The sequence below is a fragment of the Protopterus annectens genome, chromosome 12.part0 (genome assembly GCF_019279795.1).
Source record: "Protopterus annectens isolate FY-2018-M chromosome 12.part0, PAN1.0, whole genome shotgun sequence".
NCBI lineage: Eukaryota > Metazoa > Chordata > Ceratodontiformes > Protopteridae > Protopterus > Protopterus annectens.
The window spans coordinates 1,136,075,720-1,136,096,981 of NC_056746.1; the positions used below are offsets into that span (position 1 = coordinate 1,136,075,720).

Below are 21,262 nucleotides of genomic sequence, written 5' to 3' on the forward strand. Positions count from 1 at the left end.
CAGGAACCGGCTGAATGGCCCCTATTTGAAGTAACTGAGAAATTTGCTTGTGAGCCTCTTGTCTTTGTAGAGGAGGAATGTCTGGCATGCCTTTGAAAGGAGGCAAGGTATGGAAATAAAACCTGTAACCGTGGTGAATGATATCCAGAACCCATTTGTCTTGGGTAATTAAATCCCAATTTTCTTTGAAAAGAGACAGTCTTCCTCCTAGAGGTGCCGCCAGGCGAGAAGGTACTGGCAGCTGAAAAGGCAGGTCATTGGGTCTGCTTACGAAAGGACTGACCCCTGCCCTCACCAGAAGTCTGAGCAGGTGAACTCCCTGTCCTAGGCCTAAAAGCACCTTGAGCTCTGCCCCTACCACGTCTAGACCTACCCCTAGACTGGGAATCATAAGCAGGATAAGTCCATCCCTTAGCAGGCCAATTTCTACTAAACTTCGGAGGCTGCACCTGTAAAAAATCCTTAACAGTTTGCATTGACTTAGCCTTGTCCTCCATCTTCTTTAAAACTGCTTCCACAGGCGAACCAAACAACACATCAGACTGTAAAGGAGCATCCAAAATCCTTGTCTTAACATGCTCAGCTAAGTTCTGATCTCTCAACCAGGCGTGCCTACGAAGAACAGAACCAGTGGCAGCCACCCTGGAGGAGGCCTGCACAGCATCAAAACCACATTGCAAGGAATGTTTACCCACTTGTTCAGACACATGAACTAAATCCTGCAACTCTTTACACTCAATACCTTCCGCCAGAGCATCCACCTTAGATTTCAACTGTGAATGAAGATAATTCTGATATTTTAACATATGAAACTGACAATTCAACGCCCTCATGGCTAAAGTGGAAGAAGTATACACTTTCTTTCCCCATCTATCCAAAGCCCTTGCCTCTTTATCAGGAGGGACAGGATTTTTAACAACTGAGGCCTTCACACCTTTAGGCCCCTGAGAAACAGTTTCCGGGTCTGCCCTAGGACTCTTAAAAAGATACTTATGAGCTTCAGGCACCCTATAATACCTATCCGGTTTAACTGGGGCAGGAGGCAAAGAATCAGGATTCAGGGAAGCCTCTGCAAACACATCTTCCACCACATTCAAAACAGGAGGTATAGCTAAAGGCCTGTGCTGGGGTAAAAACAAGAATTCCCTAAGCCTTTTCCTGGAATCAGAGAAATCCTGACCTTCCCATTTAAAATGCTCCCTCATGGAATGCAGAGTCTCTGAAAATGAAAAATCCTCTGGAGGGGAAGCTGAAGGAGTAGAATCATCCACATCAGAATCAGAATAAGGAGGGTACTCCTGCAAGTCTTCAGCCGAAGACTCAGAAGCCTCCGAGCATTGCTCAAAACTCTCAAACTCAGATTCCACCCTAGGCCTCTTATCAGGAGGGGGCATGGAACCCCTTATCATAGTAATCAAATCCTCTGCCGTTTTAAGCATATGTTTCTTAGGTAAAGACCCTGAAGTACTAGGAGAAACCCCCACTGAAGCAAAACTCGGCCTGCCCCTCAAAGAAGCCTTGGAAACAGAAGGGGAGGCTCTGACCACCTTAGGAAGAGAGGGAAGAACAGCCACCTGAGAAGCCCCCTCAGCCTGGCCTACTTCCTGAGAGGGTACATCCTGTAACAGTAAAGTCTCTCCCTGAGACTCCAAAGAAACACCTGGCAAAACCTCCGGCTCCACTGAGCCCTCTAAAGAACCGACGTCTGGGACTGTCGGTTCCTCCACTCTAGGCTTTACTGTTTTGTCCTTGCGTTTTTTAGCGAAGCCGGCGTCGGAGCATCCGGCGGCATTTTATAATTACAACGCTTCCCAAACACTAACCTGGCACAGTCTAACCTTCTCTTAATAGTGCGTTTGTTAAATCTAGCACAAGAGCGGCATCCAACAACGTCGTGCTCAGGCCCTAAACAAGGTATACACAAAGTATGGTAATCCCTATGAGGTATCTGTTTCCCACAAGAAATACAGTTATTCACTTTTCTGACATCCGGTTAAATACTGAGGCAAGAAAAACCAAAATATTCCCAACGGGGTACTTAGCCAACTTTGATTCGGTCTGAAACCCTGGCTTCAGAAACTTTCAGAACGCCAACCTGCACTCGCAAAATTGCTTCTGCATCGGACCATGCGGCAAAAAAGACTGAGGATATGACGTCGGTCATGCGCATTAGTACCCTGACGTACTGACGTCAGTCTAGTGCGCCCTGACCGACGTCAGCCATATACTTTGGTATTCGGGCCGACTGGACAGCGGACTACCCAATAGTTAGGACTGCAGCAATGTGGAATGAAGAACATCGTCCTGGTATTGGTTTTTTGATACATCTCAGAACAGAGACCCCACACACTGAAAATAGATGCTTGGTGGGGATTAAGAACAAATCATCTATCCTGTGAGGTCGAGTGCTTGGAGATTTGTGTGGATGACAGACTCCTTTGTCTGTGAGAGAAGATCCACACAGAGGCAAAGGCTCGACTTTCCCCCAGCTGACAGCAAACCAAAAACTAGTGTTGTTTGGGCCAGTAACTTGTAGTCATCATCTTTGTTCCACCTTCCCCACCTTTCTGAAGTACCCTGGAGATAACAGGTAGTGGAGGGAAGGCATAAAGGTATAGTCCTTTCCAGGAAAAGGAAAACAAGAAGCCATCTGTCTTCCATGCACCCCCAAGGGTTTCTGGTTCAGAACTTTCTCAGTAGTTGGTTCAGGGTGGACACAAACAGATCTGCTTCTGTTACAACCGACTGGTGCATTAGATTAAGAAATATCACTCTTTTTAAAACACACTTGTTTGGGTCTAGGAAGGTTCTGCTTAAGTTGTCTAACAAGAGGTTCTGTTGTCCAGGAATGTATCAGACAATGGAAATTGGCTGCAGCTCCTGAGCTAGATCCCAGAGCTTTATGGCTAGCCTGTACAGGAGGGTATGGAGTGGGTCTCTTCCTGCCTTCATATGTACCACTTGCCTGTGGTACTTTGCCAGGATTTTCAAGGGTCTGGTTTCAGCCATCTTTTAAAGCTCTGAAGGCCAGAATGGCAGTCTTCATTTTATGATGATAAGCTGCCTTGCTCTGCCCTTAGATTTGGTAAATGAGCACTCCATGCTAGATCTGGCTGTGGTCAGGATTTGGTAGGCTTCCTGAGTTATGAAAGGTGTTTCTAGGTTTTGTTCCCACTATAAAATCTCCCTTTTTAAGCAAGGCATGAGGGGAATAGATATCTCTAAAGGCTGCTGGTGCAGGGCTCAGCAGTTCTTTAGGAACTGGTGTAGTTGGCCTCATGTGTAGTTGTGCCAGGGGGAACAATAAGGATGCAAGAAGCCATATTTTCCAGTAGCCAGAGAAAATCTCTAGCTGAAATGGCTTCCAGGCTGCGGATCCACTGGATGTAAGAAGTTTAAGTGCAGAACTTGTCCTGAGGCAAAAAGGTTTTCTTGTTGGACCAAGCACAACAATGCAACCTGGTAGACAATCCAAATGGCAGGGCACAGGTGCAATTTTTGAGTGTTGAGGGTTAGTCTGACCTTCTGGAAACATTCCATAGTAATATGCATTGCTCTTTAGAGCTCCTTTAGGGATGCTGCTTAGACCATGCAGTCATCTAAATAAGGGTAAATGTACACTCCTTTGGCCCTGCAAAAGACAATGCTAGATGAAAACTCTGGGAGCACAAGACAAATCAAATAGTAAGACACAAAATTGGAAGTGTGATCCCCCTGCTCTGAAACACAAGAAACTCCTGTGCTTCTGCCCAATAGGAATGTGATGGTAAGCATCTTCTACGTCTAGAGTCACCATCTAAACCTCCAGCAGAAGCAATGGTTTGTACATAGCAAGTACCTTGATTCTGAGGTCAACTAGAAATTTCTAGTGGTCTCCAAGATCCCATTTCACTGGGAACAAGGAAGGATCATGAGAAAACCTTGTGCCTGTTTCTTTGGTGGTAATGACTGAATAGCACCCTGCTGCAGAAGGTTTTGAATCTGACTGGGCATGAGATGCCTTTGCTGTTTTGGAATGGGGAAGTCTCAAATAAAGGGCAAATCCTCCAAAGCTGTAAGGAATATCCTTTCCTGATGTTTTGAAGTACCGATTTGTCTTGGTTGATTTACTGCCAAGCTGTGTAAAAAGGGAGAAACCTACCCTCTATTTTCTGGAAGATGTTCGGAGATGTTACAAAGGCCTTTAACTACCTTCAGATAGGTACTGGTCAAGAGAATCAGCCCAATGTTTGACTGCTCTTTTACTTTTTAATGAAGAGGAAAAAAAAAGAAGAAATGATAATTAGAGATGTTGTGTTCTGGGCCTAAAAAAAAAAAGGGGGGGGGGGGGCAATAGGAGTTAAAAGTCCTTCTGTGGAATTTGTTTCCCACTGTCAGGCAATTGTTAACCTTCACTGAAATCAACTTTAGCAAGAAATATAGAATAATCCATATGAAGAAGGTTCCCCAATGGAGTACTTAGCTTTTTCCCATGATCTTTGGTCTTCAGAGTTTCTATCTAAACCATGCAGGATTTTTTTTTGTGTCCAATATGAGAAGGTATTTGATTACTTAAAGCAATAATTCTGTGCTAGAACCTTATACAAACTATTTATAACATCTTTAAAGGGACAGTTACGCTAAATACACACGTTTACACTATTTTTCCGCAATTTTAGAGGATTTCTCCCTTACTGTGTTGTTCTTTTGTCCATGGGAGTTTGGGAATTCACCTTTGGCAGGTGTCTCCTGACACTTCCCAAAATAAGAAGTTATGTACCTACCATAACGTTCCATGTTAGTTGTCTTCTCTCGCCTTCTTTCTTGCTTGATGGGTTCGGAGCCGATCCCTCGGCTCCGACTCGGCACTTGCTAAGCTCGAGAGTCACTTTTACCAGCTCGAGGCAGCCCCATATCCCATGATGCAAGGCGGTAAGTACCCAGATCTCGTTTGTTGACAAAGGGCAATAACACCAAGCATAAAATACTTCCCAAAGGAAGAAGAAACTTACAGATGGAAAAAGGACCAGGTCTGAATGGTCTTTAGCATAATAGTTTCTTATACAAGGTCTGTCCAGGCCAGGGGGAAGGAGGGAGGGTCGCAATTAAGAAGGCGAGAGAAGACAACTAACATGGAACGTTATGGTAGGTACATAACTTCTTAATGTTGTTGTCAATCTCGCCTTCATTCTTGCTTGATGGGACCGTCCCTAGCACCTCTATCCTGGGTGGCTCAATGGAACAAACTCTTGAGGACTGTAGAGCCAAAACTGGCTCTGTCCCTGGAGGCCAAGTCCAATTTGTAATGGGAAACAAAAGTGTGAGGAGTAGCCCAAGTGGCCGCTGCACAAATAGTGTCCAAAGGAAGTCTAGCTTGAAAAGCTGTAGAAGTAGCTAAACTCCTAGTTGAATGTGCTTTAGGTTTTGAGCACAGCTGTTTTCCCCTGAGTATAAATTTCAGAGATGACCAAGAAAGCCATCTGGACAAAGTCACTTTAGAAACAGGAAGGCCTTTTTATTATCCGCATAGGAAACAAAAGTTGATCAGATTTTCTAAATTTTTTGTTCTGTCCAAATAATATCTAAGTTGACGATGGACATCAAGATAATGTAGCTTTTGTTCAGCTCTGTCTGAATAGTTAGGAAAAATACCGGAGATCAATGGATTGATTCAAATTGTTCTTTGAAGCGACCTTAGGTAAAAAGGTTGGGTTAGTTCTCAAAGATACTCTGTCTTTGTGAAAAACCAAATAGGGGGGTCGAACCGAAAGAGCATGAAGTTCAGACACCCTCCTGGCAGATGTAATAGCCACTAGAAATAACGTTTTCCAAGAAAGATATTTCAGGGAACAAGAAACAGCTGGCTCGAAGGGGGGAAGAATCAAGGATGTCAGCACTAAATTTAGATCCCACTGAGGAGGAGGATTCCTGATTGGAGATTTTAGTAGGAAAATTCCCTTTAAGAAGGCCCTGCAGAGCCTATGGGACATAATATTATGATCTGCTATCCCGACATGAAAATTGGAAATAGCAGCCAATTGAACCCTGACTGTGGAAGAAGATGAGTCTGCATGAAAAATCTCTGCTAAGAAGTCCAGAACTGCCTGAACAGGGGCAGTAAAAGGATCAATATTTTGGGCCTTAGCCCAATAAGAGAAACGTTTCCATTTGCTTGTGTAAATCCTCCTGGTAGAGGATTTTAGTGAAGCTACTATGATGTCTCTAACTGGGTTAGAGATCAAAGGAAGCCTGGCTAAGGAAGGAAGTGGAGCAACCATGCTGTGAGGTTGAGAGAAGGGATTGACCGGTGCAGCTGACCGGATTGGTGAATCAGTAGATCTGGCACTGGGTCCAGATGCCACGGCTGCACCAAAAGGTGATGATGGAGGAACGGGAACCAAACTTGTCGAGGCCAGTAAGGGGCAATGAGAATCAATTTGGCTCTCAAAGCGGTAGCTTTCTGGATCACCTGAGGGATCAGAGGAAATGGAGGAAGGCATAAAGAAGTCCCTGGGGCCAATCCTGGGTCAGAGCGTCTCTGGGGGATGGCCTGATAGAGGAAGAGGCTGAAGAAGTCTGGACATTTGCTGTTTTGGGGAGTAGCAAAAGATCGCAACATGGACGACCCCATTCCAGAAAAATCTCTTCCGCTATAGATTGCTTGAGAGACCACTCGTGAGGCATGAGGATAGCTCTGCTCAATCTGTCCGCTATAATGTTGGTTTTCCCAGGGATATGCGTTGCTACCAGAAACCGATGAGAGCAGATCGCCCATTGCCAAAGTCTGAGCTTCTCGACACAAGGGGTAGGACTTGGTTCCGCCCTGTTTGTTGATATACCAAACTACAGACATGTTGTCTGTGTGGACTGCAATTGTCCCTACGGGAAGAAAGTCGTTGAGGGCTTGCAACGTTAAAAGCACTGCTCTCATCTCCAGGACATTTATGTGCAGATGGTACTCGAACGGTTGCCACGTCCCATGAACCATCCTGCCCTGATAATGACCCCCACCCGATCAGGGAGGCATCCGTGGTGACAGTGGCTATCGGGACGGAGGTACAAAGCATCTGCCTTGGTGAACCTGAGACGATGTGATCCACCAAGCAAGATGCTCTTTGCATGTCTGTGTCACCAGAATCTGGTGACGCATTGGAAGTTGCTGGTATGACCACTGTGTGAACAGCATCCATTGAAGAAGGCGCATGTAGAATCGAGCCAGGGGAAGAAGAGTAATGGCTGCAGCCATGAGACCTAATACCTTTAGAACCATTCTGGCCTGTATTTTCTTGCTGGCCAGAATGATCCTGACATGAGTCTGAATGTCTGAAACTCTTTGTTCTGTAAGGGTAGCTGACATCCGAACAGTGTTTAAGTTTGCGCCTATGAAGGTAATAGACTGGTAGGGCGATAAGGATGACTTTTCGAAGTTGATTGAGATGCCCAAATGAGAACAAAGGTCTATTGTGTAATCCCTGGCTTGTATAAGCTGATGCCTGGTGGTGGCTGACAGGAGCCAGTCGTCGAGATACGGAAACACCTGGAATCCTTGACGTCTCAGGTGAGCCGTGACCACTGCCATGCATTTGGTGAACACTCTGGGGGCTGTAGTGAGACCAAAGGGCAGGGCTCTGAACTGGAAATGACTGGACCCCAGCCGAAAGCGGAGAAATCTCCTTGAGCGTCTGTGAATTTTGATGTGATAGTACGCATCCTGAAGATCTATTGAGCACATCCAGTTGTCCTTCTGTAAGAAGGGCAGAATTGACTGAAGAGTGACCATTCGAATCTTGTCTTCCTGACAGACTTGTTGAGTCTGCTGAGATCCAATATTGGTCTCCAGTCTCCCGTCTTTTTGGGGACCAAAAAGAACCTTGAGTAGATTCCGGGCACTGAATGGTCTATTGTAACTGGCTGAATGGCTCTTTTTTGCAGTAGTTTTGCGATTTCTAACTCTGCAATGTCCCTTAGACCGGGTGGTACATCTGGAAGGGAATTTGAGGGAAAGGACTTTCCTCGAAAGGAATTATGTAACCCTTGGATATGATCGACTGTACCCATCTGTCTTGAGTGAGGGAATGCCAGGCTTCTGGGTACAGTGATAATCTTCCCGACTGCCCCCAAGGAGGGACAGCCGGGCAACACCTCAGGGATGCTGAAAGGGCTTGTCAGAGAGAGGCTCCCTGTTTCCCTGGTTCTTCGGACCCCTCTGCCTCTAGAGCGGCGTCTGTTATTGTTACCCCTCTGCCTCTAGGGGTAAACTGACCACGTGAATCGGCGTGACTCCTTGGGATTTACGGAACCACATCTTCCCACCCTTCTGTCCTTTGGGATAAGGCCTAGAAGGGGTGGAAAACGGACTCCAACAGCAGAAAGAGTCTTGCCGTCCTGCTCGCACCTGGTCAAGGTTTCCTTCACCTGAGGGCCAAACAAAGCTGACCCATCATAGGGAGAATTTGTGAAGCCGCCTTAAAGGGATCCATAAAATCACATAGCCGCATCCAGGCTTGGCGTCTAAGAGCCACACCTGTGCCTCTTGGCTCTACTCGCTCCATCCGCAGTATAAGATATTAGCCACATGGATGAGTTTGCACTGGAATTGAGGGTTCCTAGCTGAGAAGCAAATTTTTCTTGAGCCCCTGCAGCTGTAGGATCCTGAACTACTTCTCCCAGCTCCTTCAGGATATCCCTTTGGAGTCTGGTGAAGTGACATAGGTAATTCAGCGAGCATAGCAAAGGTCGCTGAGGAAAACATCCGCTTACCGTACCTATCCATGGTCCTAGAGTCCTTATTAGGAGGATGGGACAGGCACGGAAGGATCTGCAAGTTCCTTTTGGTGGCCGCAGCCACCACCATGGCATCAGCGGGACACCCTTAGTAAGGAATTGTTTGTCGCTCGGGGCAGTGATAAATTTTGAAGGCCTCCTAGGGACTGGCTCTACAGAGTCAGGAGCTGCCCACGCCTTCGTGCAATCACCTGCATAAGGGGTCGAAGGCGGAGATACCCAGGAGGTGGAGGGCCGAGATCCAAACGCCTCTAGGTATACTGACTCATCCTCAGAGGGATTGTTGGTGGGCCAGTTTCCCTCTGTTTCAGAAGTTCTAGGATGTCTGAGAAGGAGACATCCTCAGAGGGGATCTAGGGATCCCTCTGACTCATCAAAGTCAGTATCCGGTGACAGACTCGGGAGTCTACATGCTTCCTCTTACAAGTCCTCTTCCTAGGAGGATCTCCCGAAACATCAGGAGAATCCTCGGAAGAGGGGAAATTCCCAATGGGAAACCTGAGGCGGAGGATCTCTGGGTCCTGTAGCAAGAGAAGTGGCAGAGATGTCAACAGGTACTATAGAGGGAGGAGCTACGGAACAGACTGCTGACTGATACCAGTGGCCAGTACACTCTTCATCACCTCGAATGCTCCCTCCCAGGCAGGTCCGAGAGAACCCGCTCAAGAGCTAGGAACTCCAGGGACCACCGAAGGGAAGTCTCCGAGGCAGATGTCAGAGCCGAGCTCACCAAGGCCGAGGCTCCAAGGGAAGAGCGGGTTCGGACAAGGGTCCGATGCCACTCACCCCTCGGAGGAGACCATGGAAGCCCGACCACGAATCCCTCTAAGGAAGGTCTCAAGAGGAGATAAGAGTAGAGGCTGAAGGAACAGAAGGGGGTATCCGTCCTCCAGCCGTAGCAGTAACCATTCCCGAAGACTCCAACTCCAAACTCTGGGGTAGAGTTGAAGGAGGAACTGTAACGGGGTGTGGACCAACAGTCGTCTGTTGAGACGGACTGTGTAACATTTGGGCCAGTACTTGTGACTTGAGTAATCTACTGACCACTCTCTCTAGGTCATGATCTGACAACCTGGATGACCTTGAAGATCGGCTCCGATGGCTCCGTTCCGATAGAAGAGGTGAAGCCGGAGCCGAAAGTATCGGCTCCAAGGAAGGAGACCTCGACCTCTTCTTGGAATGAGCCATCGGAGCCGATACAATAGATCCTGTCGGAGCCGACCTCTCGGAGCCGACAGGAAGCCTCGATGTATCGGCTCCAGCCGGAGCCGATACAGCCACCAAAGTAACGGTGTCGGAGCCGACAACGATGCCTGTGCCACATGGGTGTCGGAGCCGATCGGAGCCGACATCGAAGTGGTCAATACAGATTCGGCACCGATAGCCATCGGTGCCGAAGGCTTTGTCAAGCTAGAATCGGCTCCAGCCGGAGCCGATCTCGACTCAGTACGAGTCGGAGCCGAGGCCGCAGGCTTAGATACAGAAGCCTGGGCCTTGGAAGGTTTTACTGATTTTGGTGGAGCCGACTTAGCCGGAGAGCCCTCCGGCTTAAGAAGGCCCCTAAGAATCAGTTTATTCCGTCTCTCCTGCAGGACTCTCTGGCTGAAGGAGTGACAAATAGCACAGGAGTCCTGCAGGTGAAGAGGGCCCAGACAATACAGGCAAGAAGTGTGACCGTCTGTCAGAGACATCTTCTGACAGCACGAGTCACACTTCTTAAAACCTGATACCCTCTCCTTTGACATGGTGCCGAAAAAACACACACACACACACCAGTCAAAATTAAGTTAAATAAAATACCAAAAGGTAATCTATAAACCAACACACACACCCTAACAGGGGGGGGATGGGATAGGGAAAAGATTGACTAACAAAAAATTAAAGGAGACAGGGAATTTCTGTCAGAAAAGGTACAAGTTAAACTTAAAAACTATCAATAAAAGGTTTTTGACTAAAAAGGGGCTTAAATATCACAAAAGTGAACAACTTACCAGGAGCTGGTAAAAAGAAGACCTCCTAAGCGAAGCGGCAAACGAGATCTGGGTACATACCGCCTTGCATCATGGGATATGGGGCTGCCTCGAGCTGGTAAAAGTGACTCTCGAGCTTAGCAAGTGCCGAGTCGGAGCCGAGGGATCGGCTCCGAACCCATCAAGCAAGAATGAAGGCGAGATTGACAACTTAACATCCATGCTTAAGGTGTGCCAACAGAGTGCACCTAAAACTTAGTGCAGTCATGGGCAGTAGCACAGACTCTAGTGTTGCCTAAAGTTGAGAGAGTTGTGTAGAACAACCACTTCAGACATTGGTTGTTTGCACAACATCCTCTAGACAAGAAAACACACATCACAAACTGCATGCTGTGTCAGTGCCATTCAATGGTGTAAAAATTGGCTCTAGGTGATTTGGTCATGTTGATTGATGTTGCCAAAAATAGGCATTTGCCGGTCATAAGAGGGTTGTGGGCCAGCTCTACTCAGACTTATACCAGGGAATCATGCTAATGGTGAGAGATATCTAGGTGCCTCTACTGACCAGTGTATGCCTGTCAATGTCCAGCAGCCCTAGGTCAGTAAGCTACTGGGAGGAAAGTGACCAGGTGCACAGTCTGCATTACCTAGAACAGCTCTGTTGAGCAAAAGCTGGAAGTAAAAATCAACCAGCCTGCCAAACATGAACAAAGAATTGCTGCAATGAATATAGTTTCAATGACAGGGCACAGCTAGGAAGCAGATGACATGATAGCAAGGAAGACACTAGACATCTTGTCTACCCAGGAGCCAAGGTGGAAAGGCAGTACTGCAAAGTCACTCAGCTTGGGATCCAGAGCCTTCTACTAAGGGGAAAGGCAGATTAAAAATGCTACGTGAACTGTAGTGAGGGACAATCCTCTGAAGACAGCGAGGGATGTCATTAGAATTAGTAACAGAATTATGATAATCAAGACTCCAGTGTAAAGCTGGGAAGCATTCATAATTTGAGGGGATGAGGAAAACATAAATTGGTGTTGATAAACTGATTTATAGATTGGACTTTATTCCTAGATGTCAAGGCAGTTTTCACTTTTCATTTTAGTCTTCTGAAGTATTTCTTACTTTGCTTTATTCTTATTTGTTCATGTTTTATTGCTGACCCTTTAACTATTAACAAATATTTATACACTCCCTCCTGCTCAAGTTCTTTTATATCATATTCTAGCCCCAGGTAGATATTTATTTGGTGTTACAGCTTTCCATTTTTAAATGTTGCTTTTGCACATTTATTAAGACCAAATGTTATTCTTACATTATTTGAGAAGGTTGTAACCATTTGCAGTTATGCTTTCAGGTCATCTGATAATCTATACAATTTTAAGTCATCCACAAAAAGTAGACAAGATGTCTTGGTTGGTTTCTGTGAGATATATTGCAAAAATAGCCTAAACTATTAAGTAGACAGCTTAATAGGTTGAGTGCAAGACAAAACAGCAGCAGTGGCAAAGAATCATCCTTAATTATCCCATCTTGAACTGAATTTTTTTTTATCCCTGGGATAGTAATTTGCCATTTGTCATGCTTAGATGTAAAATGGTTTGCACGGTTTCAGAGACTGAAATGTTATTTGAGTATATCTTAGTCTCTGTAAGCATTTTATTATCCATGAATGTGGAGGTTGTCAAATGCTTTTGTAACCTACGCATGCCATGCTTAGATTCTTTCCTTTTAACAACTCTCTATTATGGCTTTTGAAGAAATGTCCAAAAGTGACCAGACAAACTCCGTACTACTGTATCTGTTATTCTTTATTTGTCTCGGAACTAATTCTTGCCAAACAGTTAATTCTATCAGAGCTATTTCAATTCTATTATAACATAGCTAGACAGATGAAGATACTGATGCACTCTCAGTAAAAACGTCACTACCAAGTGAAAACACACTGTCCAGTTTATATACTCTTTTCAACCAATGTTATTTTTAACGTCCTTGTAACTTGTTCTTTTGGTTTCTGTCTGTCATGAAAAGGTCCATGGTTATTTCATGCCCTTTTTTGGTCCTCGCTGTATCTGAAGACTTCACAAGTCTCTCCACGTCATCTTTGCATCACTTGACCTGTCTGCATTTTATTTATTTATTTCTGCATCTGAAAGCCAAGAAAGTCAACTTCCTTTTTTTCTATAACAGGATGCCTTTACAGTAAAGCCCACAGCTATGTTATTAATATCTAAGCTGAACATGTATAAGAAATAACTGTTCTTGCAAAGCAAGCCATATTATTTTGAAAACTGCTGTTTGGCCTTGCACATTTCCTTTACTGTACACACAGTATAATTTTGGGGAAAGCATTTTAATTTACACAACATCTATCAATTCCCCCTGTTTAAATAAACCAAGAAAACTGTTAGAAAATTTACAACAGAATATGATCTTCAGTGCTTTGAATCCCTTGGTCTGTTGTAATATACAAATCCCTTGCATTCAATGCTATTATTTTTACTTTTTTTTTTTTTTTTTTTTAAAGAGTGTTACCATTACCAACTGCTGTTACTTGATTAATACTTTTATTAACACAATCTTATGACGATAAGAGCAATTAATGCATAAAGTGTTGCACGCCACAATAGACATATAGCTGTTATGACTTATCAATTTTAACTGTTTTTATGCTTCCTTAAGTAAGTTGTCAGCCTTGCAGTTACACACAATCATTTATTTCAAAATCTTGTCAAGTTAACCCTTGCTTTACAAGGCAAAAGCTGGTATTAGAAACAAGCATATTTCTTTTGCATTGCTTTGGGAAAAGAATATTTACAGGAAAACGTGATCTGTACTTAATAGCCTTTTTTCATTAACAACAGTTACTTGTTTAACAGTTTTATAACACATCTGCTCTGAGATAGCTCCATAAGTTGCATTTGCTATCAACTTTGTAACTTTCCATATTGCCTTAGTGGCACTATACCAGTGAAAAAATTTGGCTCCTGAAATAACACCATTTCCTATGTCCAGCTGTTTTAATATTTAATCATGAACCTCCCTCTTTTTCTGGTGATTTTTTTACCATGTCCTCTGGTAATGTGCGAGTAATTCTCATTATTGGAAATGCATACTCTATATGTAACAATTTTTCCTCTTTCATATCTTCCTTAAAAGAAGTGTGTGTTAACTCCCATACTGTTTTTATTTTATACTCGAGCTTTTTCACATGACCATAGTTCTTATGAAAACAGAGTATCCCTTTTTCTATTTTCATCAACTGTAAATGTTTTTTTTTTTTATGGCTGATTGTTTTACAACTCTATTTTTATAAGATTCTTTAAACATAAAACCTGTATGTATAACCTCTACAGTGACTGCATGTAATGGCATTTCCCCCCCTGTAAGGAATGTGGCTAAAAACCCAATAATTTGACTTGTCACATGCCTTTGCAAACAAATTTTGCATGTCCAAAAATATACTGAAATCAGGTATCCATGATGTCCCTGTTCTCATGATTTAGTATATCTGAGTATCTCTTCCCATTTTTTCTTTGCAGCTGTTTTAGAGTGCCTTGTCTTGTTCACAGATAGCTATTATAGAAACAAATTAAAACTTTTGTAAGACTGTTAACAGACTGTTACTGTACTGATACTGTTTGACTATTAACTTACACTGATTTTTATAAACTAACATGGTGTGCTGCTTTTGTCTAGATTTTTATTAGCTGAAAAAATGCTATTTGTCTAAGTTTTAATGACTGTACTTTACTACCTGTATGCATTGCTGTGTATTATTATCCAGATGGCAGTTACACCAGTATGACTAATGATGTTTTTTTGCTGTACTAGTTTGTTTATAAGACTGCTTGCTGTTATATTTTATGTAATACATTCTTTTGCTTGGCTTGGGAGTGCCTTCTGTGTGGAGTCCGCATGTCCTCCCCGTGGTTGGGTAGCGTTCGAAAGACATGCGTGTGTAAATGGGCGTGCCTTCGTTGAAACCCTTTTGGAGGATGTCTGTGTCAGCTGGAGAGAGTCAATTATAGCCCCTAGTTTGCAGTAGTCTGCGAACTTGGTCAGCCACAGTCCTCCTGTGCTTGCCTGTACCTCTGAGAAGTATATGCCGAACAGGAGGGGTCCTAGGACTGAGCCCTGAGGGACGCCACTTGTAACCGGTTTAGAAACTCTCGCCATGTGGGTTCTGTCCGTGAGTCAGTTAGCAACCCATGTTGTGACGTAGGGGTTTATGTTCAGGCTGGTGAGCTCGTCTATAATACCAGAACGGGGAATGGTGTCAAAGGCCTTAGTGAGGTCTAGGTAGGCTGTGTGTACCAACTTTCCCTCGTCTATAGCCTTGGTAACTGTCTCAAAGAAGTCCACCCGGTTTAGGAGGCATGATCTGCCCTTAACAAGGCCAAACTGGGTAGGGTCCAGTATTTGGAGGTTCCCAATGTCTCTGTTAATGAGTTCCATGATGATGTGCTCCATAACCTTGCAGACCAAGCTAGTCAGGCTTATAGGGCGATAGTTCCCAGGGTCTGTTGTGGCTCCACCTTTGTGGAGCGGAATAACCACTGCTGTGCGCCACTCTATGGGTATGTAGCCTGTGGAGAGGCTGAGTTTGAACAGTGTGTTTAGGTGAGGGGTTAGTTCGTCTTTGAGCTCGTGTAGGACGCAGCCTGGGACACTGTCCGGTCCCACTGATGCTGTGTTTTTGGCTTTGGAGAGGGCTGTTTTAACCTGAGTGTCTGTGATTTCAGGGACTCTACATTCTTCTGGTATGGTTATGGGCCCTTTTGGGGGTGAGAGGGGGGTGAACCTGTCTGCCAGGATGTTGGCGATATCCGTCAGTTCAATGTATTTTATGCCATTCTGCACCAACTCTGAGCTGATCTGAGCATTGCCACTTAGATTCTTGACATAGCTAAAGAATGCCTTGTGGTTATCTTTGGAGTCCTTGGCAATTTTTCATTCAAAGCTCGTCTTGGATGATTTTATGAGGGATTGTAGTTTCTTGCTGATACTGATTCAGGGATGCCTTCCTTTCTTGGGATTTTACTCTTTTCTGTATTAGTTTCCTCCGTCTATTGTATAGCTTGTTTATGGCAGGAGTCCACCAGACTGGTTTCCTTTTCTTGGAGGAGTAACTCTTGGTTTTGCTTGGGATGGCACGATCCATGCATTCTTGTAGCTGCCCATAGAATGCATTAGTAAAGGAATTTGCAGCTTGGACAGGGTTATCCTTCAGCATGGGGGCTTTGCAACTTTCCACCTCGGTCTTAAGTAACGTGAAGTTTGCTTTTGAAAAGTTTTTCACGGTGGTTTTCTTGCCTGGGGGTGGGGGCGGAATATGGATATCCAAAGTGATTTGTTTATGGTCAGACCTAACCAGTGAGGGGTTGACCTCTGGTGTGGAACACCGGTCGCTCATGTTGGTGATGACCAGGTCCAATATGTTGTCACCTCTGGTTGGAGTGTTGACCAGTTGAACCAGGGCATTTGAGTTTATAAATTCTAAGAAAAGTTGGGCAAGGGAGTTAGTACTCGAGTAGTTCCCCCAGTTAATGTTTGGGTAATTGAAATCACCCACTATTAGGGTGTTTGGTAGGACCTTTAGGTTTCGGACATGGTGGGTGATATGTAGCACGCTACAATTTGAATTGCAGTTTTGCCCATTGTTAGTTGCACGTGGATGATCTCTGAAGCATCATGCTGTGCCACTAACCTGGTGGTGTGGGTATCCTTGATTAATATGGATACACCCCCGCCTTTTGTATTTTGGTTTGGGTTCTGTGGCCGAAATGTATGGTATGAGTTGTAGCCTTGTAGTGCTGCGGTGTTCTCTGGAGCCTTAAACCAGGTTTCTGTTACTGCACATATATCGATTTTCTCCATACTGAGGAGTGCCTCGAGTGTGTGCATTTTGAGGTTTAGACTTCTGGCATTGAGTAGCATTACCCTCAGTTTTTTGTTACTTGTGCTATTTACGGTGATGGGTTTGTCTTTTGAGCCTTGCCTAAAAAAGGCACTATGGGGGTGGCAAGAGCCTTGGCCAGTATTCTAAAGCCTAAGGGTGACAGGTGCAAGCAGTCTCTAGCGAAGCAGCGTGGCTTGCCGAGTATGTCATCCAAGGTGGACAGACACTGGATCCCCTTTGAATGACACCAGAAACTTAGCCAATTGTTGAAATCGAGAATTTTTTCTTTATACCGTGGTACCACTCTTGGTGAGGGCAGGATGCTACTCAGGGTCAGGATCATACCGGCCTGGGCTACGTGATCAAAGAGCTCTTACATGTCTCTCTTCATGCAGTCCAGGGAGTTATGGCTCAGGTCATTCACACCAACATGGACAATGACAGAGTCATATTTGTACTTGTTCTGGAGTGACCTGAGTGCTTGTGTTATGTGGCGGACCCTGGCACCCGACAGGCAGCTAAAAGTAACCTTCTCCTTATTCAGCCTAGTGAGTGGGATGTCAGTGTGCCTGACTATAGAGTCACCTATTACTAGTATGTTGGGTATGTTATTTTGCTTAAGGGCTGTGATTGCATGGCACACTGATTTTGTGAAGTATGTGTTTCATGGTTTGTGTTTGGGGGGGGGGGGTGGAGGTTGCTTGGATGTTTGCTTAGGAGGTCTCTGTTGGTTTTGCAGGTTTTTATTTAGAGCCTCCGAGTATGTTTTCAAGTATTTATGTGTGTTTTTTGCCGGTGCTGGTTTAATGGGTCTAGTTAAGACTGGTGGTGTGATGCAAGTATTTCCCTTCTCCTCTTGACTGTCTGATCCAATCTTGGGTTGAGAGAGCTTAGCCTCTAGTTTGGCTGTATTGTTTGGTACCACGATCACAACAATAGTTTCCTTAGTTGTACATCAACACTAAACGTTGATGTACAACTAACGTTACATGCAAACTGCATGTTTTTATTTTTCTGGTTTTTTTTTTTTTTTTTAATTTCTGTTTCTACACGAAAGTGTATTGTCAAAAAAATGCACTTTCGTGTAAGTGAGGTTGGGAATTTGCTGGATCAAATGGGAGCCATACATATATATATATATATATATATATATATATATATATATCGAAGACTTTCTAGTAGAATAAAAGAGCACTGTGCAGCTATCCACAAGGACTTGCAAAACGCATTAAGCAGGCATAGTTTATGCTGCACAGACTTCCAAAAGTTTACAATTATAGTGCTTGAACAACTTGATGTTTTTTATGGTTTTTATGGGGATATTAATATTTTGCTGGAAGTATGTGAACTGAAGTGGCAACTATTGCTTGGGGTTGATTCTTTCCCTGGGCTTAATGAAACATTTAACATTAAATGTGCACCGCGTTAGCTCAGGTAACCCCTGAGCAACCTTCCTGCCTTTAATCCTTGTTTTTCAAACTTGTTTCTGCCTTCTTTTGGGTTTGTTTGAATTTTCGTACCTTTTATTAACTATGATACTGTATGTACATTGGTAGTTAAGATAGTAGTTTTTCTTTTGAAACTAAGACACGTCAGTTTTTTTTTTTTTTTTTTTTTTTACAGGTATTGTTAACTGTACCTAAAACAGTATTTATTGAGTTGTACACTGCATTCTTATTACAATGTTTTTGTGAAGTTATTGCAACAAATGAAGAATGAAAGCGTTCAAACACAAATTCTGCTTTTTCTGTTTGGCGTGGTACAAGAAGTTTTGATTGTATTTAGTTTTTCTTTTTGCAACTGTTTTTTGAGTTTATAATATACATCTACCTTTCTCTCTCTCTCTCTCTCTCTATATATATATATATATATATATATATATATATATATATATATATATATATATACACACATACACACACGTGTGTGTGTGTGTGTGTGCACTTCAGATGATCGAGTTGCTGAAATCTCGAAATGCATATGGTTGAGACCATATGATCGAGTTTCAGAAACTCGAAAATCTGAAAGGGGGGGGTTAAAAAATTGTGGAAGTACCTTAACTGAGGGATTCTGCAGAGGGGCAAGCCCCCCTGCACCCCTGCTACTTAAATATATGAACTCCGACATTGCGCTACAGTGGAGAAGAGGGAAATCTCCTGTTCCGCACTGTCTGAAGAAGCGCGGAACGGGAGATTTCCCTTTTCCCCACTGTAGCGCAATCTCAGAGTTAGTATATTTAAGTCGGGGGGTGTGGTGGGTGCAGCAACCCCCTGCAAAAACGTTTGTAAATGTTTTATTGTTCTTGTATGTGTTCACTTCTGATGTTCGAGTTTTTGAAACTCGATCATATGGTCTCGACCATATGCATTTTGAGATTTCAGCAACTCCATCATCTAAAGTGAATAAGTGTGTATATATGTATAAATGACAACACAATTCAAATCAGTAAGAAGCGGTAGAACTACTATAATGTTGCAAGAGACCCCTGAAAGTAGTTGCAGCCTGTTTTTGTTCCTGTACACCTTGAAAGACATTACAGATTTTTCAAGTCAATGAAACTATTAAAAAATGTAGCCTTGTCAAGCTAAACAGTGATGCACTAAGCAAATATGACAATTGGTAAACACTGAGCTAGGTATCACAACTTATATTGAGAGGATGTTTAAAAAAGTAAACAATACATGGCACAAAGAAACAGATATACACAGGAAGCCTGAGAACATTTCTAAATCAATGATAATAAAATATCACAAAAGAAACTTAATGGAAAACAATGGTCAACAGTATCCACAATACCTGGAAATCGCTGCACTGGGTCTCCATTTAGGATCACTTCAGGAATATCACTCATGATTTTCTTAAGCAGTCGCTCTGACAGTGCAGTGATTCTTTTACGATCATACTAAATTAAATCACAAGATTAACTGTATTTACACAATACGCGCAAAATATTTTTCTGAACACCAAGCAGAAAAGCAAACAAACAGTAATACATTTGACCTTCAGAAAGAATACTGTGCAGTTTACCAAATAAGGCATAAAGATGCTAAATGGAAGACTAGCATAAAAATTGCTCATTCAATAAAACATAGTTACAAGCTAAGTAACCTTTCCTCTTTGTGTTTAATTAAAATAGACAATCAAATAAAATCATTTATGGATAGTCCTTTTAGTCTTTCTGCACATTTTGTAAATGTACACATACAAAATGATTAGAAACTGAATTTTCCAGTACCACTTATAAGACTTGTGTGAATTAAAGCAGCACCAAAATGCTCCTGGCCGGAAGGAGCAAAAGTCTTTGTTTATATTATTGCGTCAAAACACGTCATATTCTAAAAGTTTTGACAGCAAGAAAACCATGCTTCAGACTTTGGTTGAAATGTCTTGCTTAAACTTTCATGGCATTATTCTTGGCTGTAAAACGTTGAAAGAGTTTATTAATGACTTGGAGAAGAGCATTTTCTTCCGAGTGGACAGCATAAGAAAACCACATGAACAGTCTGTGTTAACACCACTCCTCCTTTTAAAAAAAAAAATTGTGCATGTGTATAGCTAACATAAAAGGAATACTAAAATAACTGATAAAGCAAACAATTAAAATATGTTGAAACAAATGGTTCTAGACCTCAAGACTATTTTTATATTTGCAGCAAATGTAAAAAGCAAAATTTCTGATGCTTTTGATGAATTTTTTTTTTTTTTTTTTTAACTCCGGATGTTACATGACTTATGCAGAATACTACTCCGAGGTTCAAACCAAAGATAAATATAAGGAGCTGAATGTTTTTAATAAACCTAGACACACTTCAGTATTAAAGAGTACAAAATATCAATATTGTCAGCATGGCTAACTACTACTACAGCAACCGAAACAGTTAAAATGTCAAAAAAGGTTGTATTCGTAATCATTTGTGTACTAAACAAATCCACCCTGGTTCAATAAACTGAATTAAAGCAATTCTTAAATCTTCAAAGCAAATTTGAGCAGTAAAAAGGACATTGCTAATCCACTGTGCAGTGGCTTACAAATGCCCAGTGACACAATGAGCAAAACTTATATAAATTATGCCTTTGCATTCCATGGATGTCCACTCATTAGAGAAGTTGTATAACAGTGCGATTTGGAGACACTCGCACTATACAATTTCTGAGAAGAGTATATGCAGCTATTAGTTAGGTTGCGGCCATTCACTTTAATATGAAACACAGTTTCCTCAAACTAATCTGACTTTAGCTGGGCAGTTTACCACTACACAGCTGTAGTCTACTTAATGGAACGTCTTTCCACAGTTGCTCAGACTGTGTGGTAGACAATTCAGAATGATTCGCAGTAGGCTTTGATAAGATCCAGAGGCAGGCTAATTACACTGGTCTCTGAATCATATTACAATCAAGCAGCATAACTGCCAAAGTGAACCCACCATAATGGTCAGCTGTAAACCACTTCTATGAATACCATAAGCCTTGAGTTACTACTCTTAGCAAGGCACAATTTCAAATTACTGAAGCAGCACACACTTGAGAAAATGTTCCAAGAAAACATCAGACTTGCAAGTCAGATGATAATGAGAAATTAAAAGGGTATTATTAGAAGCACTTAACGAATTTTTCATAATGGTTAAAG

General features: G+C 42.9%; 1 protein-coding gene across 2 annotated transcripts in view; it reads right to left on the reverse strand.

Annotated features, from left to right (window-relative positions):
* The window catches only part of NFS1 (NFS1 cysteine desulfurase), a 2,153,374-nt gene that overhangs the window by 318,052 nt on the left and 1,814,060 nt on the right, over positions 1-21,262 (reverse strand). For both annotated transcript variants that reach the window (XM_044090162.1, XM_044090161.1), the window contains exon 9: positions 19,432-19,537. In XM_044090162.1, the coding sequence (XP_043946097.1) occupies positions 19,432-19,537 (106 nt within the window). The remainder of the gene's footprint in view (positions 1-19,431; positions 19,538-21,262) is intronic.